The sequence below is a fragment of the Rhagoletis pomonella genome, unplaced genomic scaffold (genome assembly GCF_013731165.1).
Source record: "Rhagoletis pomonella isolate Grant_MI unplaced genomic scaffold, Rhpom_1.0 Rhpom_scaffold_00011, whole genome shotgun sequence".
In the NCBI taxonomy this organism is placed as follows: Eukaryota; Metazoa; Arthropoda; class Insecta; order Diptera; family Tephritidae; genus Rhagoletis; species Rhagoletis pomonella.
In genome coordinates, this window is record NW_023458565.1 from 17596158 (window position 1) to 17606191 (window position 10034).

At 34.9% G+C, this 10034-nt stretch overlaps 1 protein-coding gene across 1 annotated transcript in view; it reads left to right on the forward strand.

Moving 5' to 3' along the window:
- Positions 1-41: 41 nt before the first annotated feature.
- The window catches only part of LOC118746731 (myophilin), a gene marked incomplete in the record, with an annotated part of 12293 nt that continues 2300 nt past the window's right edge, over positions 42-10034 (forward strand). The window contains 1 exon segment of the mRNA XM_036480634.1: positions 42-474. Coding sequence (XP_036336527.1) covers positions 421-474 — 54 coding nt within the window.

Consider the following 10034-nt stretch of genomic DNA (forward strand, 5'->3'; position numbering starts at 1 on the left):
TTTTTCTAGCTACGCACTAAACGATATGGCATTCTAAAAGCTTTTCAGTGAGCTTTTGTGTATTGGTGGAAACCTTTTCGAAGCTGGCGGCTGTTGGTGGCATCTGCTCCAAACAAAGTCACAGTAAATTTTAAAAATTCGTCGCGTGTGGATGCGTCTGTTCGCTCTCTGTGATACAATAAACTAACCGAAAATCCCGCTTAACGCCCACTCAACTACGCCAATTTGTGTTTGCTGTGAATAATAACAACGAAATAGTACACCGAAAACTATACATCCCAACTATCGCTGTTCCAGTAATCCAACACAAACACTTAATCTCTATCGACGTTGTCGCAAACTTGCTAAGTACAGCAGACATACAGAATATTACAAAGAAAAGGAATACATCTCAAAACCTAAAACCCGTTTAAAGCCAAAATGTCATCGAATCGTGCACCAAAGTCTGGTTTTGCTGCCGAAGCACAACGCAAAGTAAGTACTTACGTGTGCAATATGTTTATATGTATAACTATCTAAAAGGAAGTGAGGGATAGGGTTTTGCCATTTAATATGGTACCATAATCCAAGTAGTGTGAAGTTAAATTTTAATGAGTTTTTGTAGGTACTTGGCGCAATATCCCTGTGGGGAAAATCTCTAGTTCTGAACTGGTGCGCCTGTAGTACGTTTAGACCCAGCACTGGTTCGCGATAAATCTCTTTTGCATACAAACAACTGGGGAATCTAACATGGCGATGTCCTAGGAAGTGTCAATTGCCCCCGCTGCATCCCTTTTTCGATAGTTCCGAACTAGTTCTAAATTCTATAGTTCCGAACCAGTTTTAAAATCCCCAGACGAAAGAAAAAAGCATCATGATTTTTAAAGAAACGTTTTTTCGATTTGAAATTAAATTTGTTTGAATGATTGTAAGAAATGTACGTTTACATACCTTTGGCTGTAGCTGACTTTGCAGAGGTGCTCGTTGTTATTGGTTAGATTCGAGAAGGCCCCAAGATATTAATATGTTAATACAAAGTTTTGTGTTCTATTACCAAACTATGAAATAGCATCTGCGAAGTGCAGAATGAAAGTGCATTTGAACGAAAAAACCGCCAAACACATATCTATGTAAAGTAAACAAGCCCCCCGCTGCATCCCTTTTTCGATAGTTTCGAACTAGTTCTAAATTCGACAGATAAGATCTAGTTCGTTCTGCGTCCCTTTCTCTATAATTCCGAACCAGTTCTAAATTCGTCACTTTAGATATAGATTTCTAATGAAAAACGAGAAATAAAATATGTTTTTTATGAGTTCCACATTTCGCTGATTTTGAACTGGTGGGGATCTACTTACTATCGGACTGGTTCGTTTTTGGAGATAAAGTTCTTGTACGGAACTAGAAATTTTATGCACCAGTCCGCGGTTTCCCTGCAGGGATGTGAAGGTTTTGTACTGTACATATGTATGTAACTATTACATTAATGTATGTATATACATATAGAGGTATGTACATATGTACTTGCACATAAACATAAAAGCGCGGCAAATGGTGACCCTCAATGGCATGCATCTGGCTTCGCAAAAAGATGCATACGGCGACCTTCAAAAGCTCGGTACATACAGTATTGGCCAATACAATAGCACCCCCATTTCAAAGTGGTATTGTTTCCCACTCATGTTTATTTATTTATTTTTAAGAACTTTCAATTAAAATACAGTTCATTCTCTAACAAAACCCATATTAACCCAAGTTTGAAACTTTTTAGAAAACTACAAAAAAAAATTCAAAAACCACCAAAATTTCAAACTTTTTTCTCAGAAGTATTAGACTTTTTTGTGAGTACGCTGTTTTATAGCCCATTAAATTTTAGTCTAACAATGTGCAAGTTTCAAGTCACCGTTGGTTTTTTAGATTTTTTGTCGCCGAAGGTGTTGCGGGTTTCTTCCATATAAAAATTAATTGCGTTTATTCATTATATGAAAGCAAATGCGATAAAAAAAAATCTAAAAAATCAACGGTATTTCTTAGCCTGCGTACTCAAAAAAATTCTAGCACTTCTGAGAAAAAAGGTTAAAGTTTAGGTAAAACTTTGTTGAGTTTTTTTGTAGTCTTTTACCAAGTTTAAAGCTCGGGTCTATATGAGTTTTGTTAGAGAATCAACTATATTTCAATTGAAAATTCTTAAAAATTAATAATTAAACATAAGTGCCAAACAATATCGCTTTGAAATGGGGGTGCTATAGATATGGCCAATACTGTAAATAAATACGTACATGTGTATGTACATATGTTTAGTAATTTGCACGAGGTCTAACTCGCATATATGTATCTACCTTAATTTAGAAAGCCCCTACTAAAATTTTTAAGCCTATAGAATATTTATAAAACTTTATAAAAACTAAAATTTTTAATTTGGGAATCTCTTCAAAAACCTAGGTTTTAATAAACACTGAAACTAATTGATTAATATAGAACAGGTTTGCAAATTCTATTAGGCCCTTAGTTAGTAATCTATCGAACTTTGTAAAGAAAGAAAATGAGTTACGACCTCTATTTATTACATTATCAGCGTATTTATTTAGTTTTCTTAAGAATTTTAAATTAAAATACAGTTCATTCATTTGATATATAAACCCAAGTGTAAATCTTTGTATAAAACTAAACAAAAATTCAACAAATTTCCATCCAAACATACATACATACATATATTCATACATCAATAAATTAATTACAGTCCTTGTTAAAAAAAAAAATCTAAAAAATTGGGCTTCAATCAAAGTACAACCCCTAAAAATTTTGTCTAGGCATTCAGCACGTAATACATACATACATATGTATTAAAAAAAATGTTTTACAGCCTCATTGCGTAAGTCGTAAATTAGGCTAAATTGTACGACTCGACAACATTAGTATTGTCTACTGTCGTGCTGAAATAAGTAAAAGACGAAAATCGTCGAAAAATATGCAGTGCGGTTTTAATACACTAGTCGAGTCGAAATTTTCGGCAATGTCATACAATTTTCGATACGATTCGGCTCTCGAAAAACGACTCTCGCAATGAGGCTGTTATTTTAGTCAGTAGACATATTGACGGAATATTCTTTCGAAACATCGATCCAACGATAGTGTTTGGCGAAATCCAACTGACTATTTTTGAATAACTCTTTCAAATCCGACGGATGGGGCTACGTTGATATGTTGTTGTTATTGAAACGGCATTATTATTGCCCAAAGGATTTTGGATACCGATGATCGATAGACTATGCACAGATATATACATATGCAGGCTGTGTATCTGGGTCGTCCCGGTTAAGCTGGAGGTAAAAAAGTTCCTTGCCATGGTTATACCTGTCATAATTTGGCTAACAAAACGGTCATACGCCACCTGATTTACAAAATAAAATGTTACTCCAGTCGTTTTTGGAGTTGCCCAAATTTAAAACCTATCTTATTTCAAACCGGTATCTAAATATCGATATTTTGGAATGAATGGATAAGGCTTCATGTCAGGAGCTTTCGGTGAGTCAATCTAATTTTTGGCGCAAAAGTCAGTTACGAAATTTCGCAAGAACCGCGATACGTGGTTGTATGCATATAGTATGTGAATTTGTGTGTATATATCTTTTTCACCATCACGTGACATAAACACATCTCCCACTTTGAAAACGATTTCTCACTCAGATTAACCCACAATTGTGACGAATAGCGGATCATTTATAGAATGGCCATGCAATTTCAATTGTAGGAAAAAACAGAGAACACCCCAACAATTTAAAAGTCTACCAGCGACCAATGCGATTAAGTGAAAGCGGTAATTCTATGCAACTTGCGAGCTTAGCGTGCAACGGTAGATGGAATGGTGCGGCCAAATGTGTGGTTGTATGGATATTTCCATTCATACGTGCATACAAACATACATACATATGCATGTTTTGTACATAAATGCATACGTTTAGTGTATGCACTTCTGATAAATGTATGCTGTAATAAGGGGCAGGTTTTCTGGTTTCTTGATACTTATGTATGTACATGTGTGTAAGCCTGCATGGATACCTTCTTTATTCGATAGCTTATTCAAACACCCGATTACTGCATGCTTCAATTAGTATTTTTGTTTGATGGTGGTGTAAAAGTTGCAGCCTGCAACGTTTTAAGGGGATCAACGATTTACCGGTTTACACACTATAAATGTACATACATAAAAACATATGCATTTGGATGCATTCATATATGTATATGCATATGTTCCGACAATTGTTATGGGTGAAATATATATCTATTACATGGAGGCATTACATTACATCCACTCAAACGTGCCTACAATTGGATATACCTACATACACATGTACATATCGTTGGAATATATAGCTACATATGTACTTAACAAGTATGTATGTATGTATGTACATAAATATGTTTGGCGGGAATGAGAGTGTAAAGTTCCAAGCAGCTGTTTAAACTGCGAATGGTTCAATGATGTCATCGCATTGTTTTCTATATTACTCATGTCCCCTCATATTCGTCAAATGTAGTAGATATATATGCTCATATATATGTAGATACGTATTTACGTGAACAGAGAATCACCGAAAAGATAACCTGGGCTAACACTGAATCCGTCGTAGTCCGAATTTTCGTGAAATCTACGAAGATGCTATCACTGAATCCGAATAGCTACGAACGAAGCATACACTTTGAGTGCATACGTTCGTAGCAATTCGGATTCAGTGATCGCGTTTTCGTACATTTTACGAAAATCGGACTACGATGGTTTCAGCGATAGCCCAGAATACAGGTATACAGTAAATGTACTTGTACCTGAATGCAGGTACACATTTGTACATACTACATACCATAAACAGCCTTTGAATTGTCGTTGACTTGAATCGCTCGCTTATTTGAATACAGAATTGTATGCAACTGCCTACTTATTTCTCGACTTATGATTTACTTACACGCCAAATGATCTCGAATACTACGAACTACACACCTTTCCAAGTGAATATGTACCACGACCCTTTTTTAACTATTCTTGCCACTCTTCTTAAAAGTATTTTTTATCCAAAATATTTTACCAAACCATTTGAAGCACATTGTATGGCGCTGGATTTGCATATAGCTAAGCTTTCATTTCCATTTCAATAATATTATTCTTATTCTTATTATTATTATTATTTTAACTACGAAAAGCCAGTTCTAAATGGCAGCGTCGACGAATTGGGCAAGTAAAGCCAGGCAAAACAGTGAAAAATAAAACCACATATACTTATGTAGCTCACCTTACATTGCATGACAGTCTTTGCGGCGCGGAGAACACACGTCAGCGAAAGCTGAGTAGAGGAAAATGTGTGACTTCAAACTACACATAAGTACATCTGTACTTACAAACATATGTATAGGTATGCAAGTACATATATGTATGTACAATCACACGAATGTAAATATATACATACTCGCTATATGCAAAAATAATATGGGTTTATATATCCATATGTGTATATTCCTATTTATTTACTACTTGTGTGCTTGATTCAGTCCGTCTACACAAGCACATTTATGGCAGAAATTCTTTCCTTCATTCTACTCCTAACAAGCCTACGTACTATATGCATGATGTACGTGTTCACCCTTTGGACAAAATAATTCAATATTTGTATAAGCAATACTTCCCCTGCAGTAAAATTCAGAGACAGTCTGGCAAGTTCCGAACTACATACATATTTCATAACTAGCTCTGAACTAGTGCAAAACGGCTGCAGAGCGGGACAGTTGAAACTTGCGGTGTAAGTGTACAAATTCTAACTTCTCGTACAATATGAAAGTAGCTCAGCGAGAAGACTTCCGACCCAAGCGTTCCCACGACAATCGGGTTTACGTAACCGAAACGACCCAGGTTTATGTCAGGCCAAGGACTGTCACTCCAGCAACACTCCCCAAAAACTTTGGGGAATCTGTATGCTGCTACAACAACAACAACAACCTCCGACTCAAGCATCGTTGGTCGCGAGTTAAAATCGCGGTGGAGGCAGTTGTGAGTTTTCAGATTTAATGAATTTAAATTGTTGCGCGCAGCTTACAATAAATTTTTTTCTTTTTTTTTATAAAATATGTAACTAACATGGAATCTGTAAAAGAAAAGAAGAAATTAAAAAAGACCATCCAAAAATCGAATCTTAAAAACGTGTTCTTATAAGAAAAACTGTCCAAAGCGGAACCGGTTAAAAAAGAGTTGCAAAGTAATGCACTGGGCGACAATTGCCACCGCCAATGACATCGCCGTGTCAAACAGTTGAGTGCATTGCTTGGGTATTAAGGTAGAACTAGTACTGTCGGCAAAAGGTCTAGTTCTACGCTAATTCTAAACTAGTCAGATTTTCTGCAGGGTCAAAGCTATATATGTATGTATGTATATAGGTCTCACGTAAGAAGGGGAGAATATCGCTGCAATACCAATGACGATCATTACGATCGCACTCGACAAACAAATAAAAATGTACACATATTTGTTGCTCGTAATTTTCATAACTGCTCGTTGTTGAGCGCCTGTTTAGTAGTTGCCTCTCCTCTACGCTGCTAGCTCCCTGCAAAAATTGATGATGGAATTTTTGCCGCTGAATTGTTACGTGTTTGTTATTAACTATTTTTTATTATCAGTAATTTACTTTTTAAAGTATAAAAAAGAACCGAAGAGCCAATACATTTCCAAGCACAAGTATAGAATTGTGTTCGTAGATAGGAGTACCTACCCTGCTGTAAAATATATTTTTTAAACGTATGCTGGACTAAATCGATTTGGTAGTAATACAAGTCAGCTATTTATGTACACATATTTAAAGTAAATGTCGGACTCCTTGGCCGATATGTAAGGAGTCGCCACATGACTCACGGCACCTCGTCGCATGCCTCCCAAAACCTCACCCAACTAACGCCCTGTCCGTATAGACAGACCCGGTGGAAGTTGAACACTTCCTGGGCTGGGACCCGAGCGGGCTTTAGTAGCCGCTACCACAACAACTATCGATAAGGAGAGTGATAGAAATATCGTTATTGTTAACATTGTCTATAAATAGTATATCGATGACAATGGGGATAAATAATTGTGTATCGATAATGACTTACCGATAAATACAAACGGTATAACTAGGATAACAGCGCTTCGTTAACATTATTGATAAATAGAATATCAATGGAAATGTAGATAGATACATATATCGATAATGGCATTGGAAAAGATTTTTAAGTTTATTGATAAATAAAAAATATGGAAAACGATATATCGAAAACCGCGCCGATAAACGTAAAACATTGTTGCTAAATGTAGTTTGACCAGTTTTGGTTATATTTCTTTGGTTTATTTAATGTTTAATACTTTTTTATAAAAGTCTAGCTCATTTTATAATAAACTGCGTAAAAATAATTAAAAGTCTTATATCTAACTTATTTATACGTCGATTTGGCTGCTTTTTATAATCTATACTGGCTATGTAAACAGCAAGATTTTTGCCAAAAATGGTCTCGTTAGGTGGCGCCAGGGTCGAGATATTTTAAAAAAGCGTATTTATGCTCTGATTTGTTACAAATTTGGCATGTTTAGTTGAAACGTAGTAGGACATAGATTTGCAAAAAATGGAACCGCTGGTGGCGCTGATGTCAAAATAAAAAGTACGTTCAACATAAAATGCATGTTTTCTTCCCGTTAAAAATTCTTTCAAGAACAATATTAACAAAACTTTTTCCGTGGAAATTTTAGTAACGTAATGCCAGGTAACGTCACGTCAGAAAATTCAGCTGATTAAACATAAAGCAGAAAAGATTTCTACATTTCAAAACTTGGAAAATTAACCTTAAAAATTTCCAATATTACTACAAAAACTTTTATACAAATATGCTTGCCAATTCGCAGAGTTTTGCAATTTTGTAATCGTAGTCAAAATCCACTTACATATATTTTTTGTAACGTCACGCCAGCGCGAAAGTTTACTAGTATCTTTAAATCGCTACTATTATAGTTGTAATACCCATATACAGTGTTGAATATATCATTTTGGACCACATTCAAAATTATATTTTTTCCATCTAAGTTTATTTATTAATTTTAAGGATTTTTCAAATAAAATATTGTAGAACACTGAAAAAAATTCATCCAAACTTCGAAATTTTTTCTCAGTAGTGCTTAACTTTTTTTGAGTATACAGTTTCATAGTCCTTTAAATTTTAATCTTTTAATTTTGGTGCAAATTTGTAAAATTTTTATAATTTTTTTTTTTACAGTTTATTAAATAATGACCTAGACTTTTGTAAAAAAATAAACTAAGGCCTTTCTATTATTTCTTCCACCAGTGTATGTGCATACATACATATGTACGGATAAAATCTGGATAGCCGTTCGATATAGGTAGATACCAACGGTGTTGCTTATGTAGCTAAATGGAAATTTTTACCGCGCTTAGCATTATTTTGCCGCTCGGTAACAAAGAAACGATGCTATGGTCGAAAACTTGAACTACACGTTTTCCTTTAGATCAATCAACAAAAAATTAAAATTCACAATTGTTTGCGAAAAAATAGCACACTTGACAACTTAAGTGATAAGTATGTATGCATTAGCAGACGATTAAGTAATCGCCAATTGCGACATTTCACAATATTTCACCTACTTTTACTCGTCCTCAATGCGGACCGATATGAAGGTGCAAGTAATAGCAGTAGTGGCGATGATGGTACATATTAATGTCATGCACTGGAGCAGTAAAAAATAAATAAACACACAGCGACATACATATGTACGTATGCGCAATAATAAATTGGTGATCTGTGTTGTATGTTATATTGCGTAACCATCAAAAATCAACACATTGATTCACCAGAAAAATAAAGAAAAATAAACACTTGACAAAAGTCGGAAAGGGGGGAGGGGGGTAAAATAAAAACCAGACACACAATTGAAAAATAAATAAATAAACAGCTACGAGCAAATGAACAAACATGCAAAGTACAATTGCATACATAGATCTAAAACCGGACCCAGCTTACTGACATTCGCGAGCAAAGCTTATGCCGGCTCTAAGTGGCATACATATTTACTATATTTATTCGCTTATTCACTAAGAGACTGTCACAACTCAAAAAACGAGATTTTTCAAGAGACGCGTTTGAAGTTTTTTGATTTGCTCGTAAATTTAGAAAAACGATGGACGTATTAGGGGTATTCTCTAAGTCTTGCAAAACCTTTGCACGGTACACGGTTCGCAAAGCTGTCCCATGGTTTAAGTGGATTGTCACTCAGGTGACAAGCAATTAGCAAGTTTGCCATTTTGATTAGCTGTCCCATACAGAAGCCGGCTTTTACCGTGCAGTCTGTGCACCATGCAAGGGCTTTGCAAGACTCAGAGAATACCCCTATTGTCTTCTTACGCGGAAAATACACAAGATTTGCACGAAATTTGTACGCAATATGAAGTCGGATGAAATGAGTATTTCCGCATCATTTATTAAAAAAAAATCAGTTGTTTAGTTAAGTCTTTTTGTAAATGAGCGATATGTACATAGTACATACATATGTACATATGTACAAAAAATCATTGGTAGTTTTTATATTCAATCGCCGGCGCCTAAAAAGGCAAAAAATGAATATTTCAAATTTTGTCCGTTTATCTGTGTTCAAATGTGGTACATACATATGTATGTATATATGTTTGAAAGTTATACCTACATACATATGTATATAAAAAGACGTTGGTTAATACATAATTATAATTATTATTATGTGTGTGCACATGCGCCTTCTATGGCCACATTTATTCACATGGGAGTATCTCGATTTGTGTTTCTAAAGCTCATAGTTATAAGCATATTTTTATGTACATATGTATGTATGTACGTACATGTGTGCAGATGAATGAATGGTCAATTTACTTTTTTTGTTGAAAGAAGAAAAAAACGAAATTGAAAATTTTCAATATTAATTTTTGGCAGTTGCTTTAAAGTGAACTTCTGATTCATCATTATGACGATGATGACATCATAATTTCGCGAACATACCAAATTTTTTT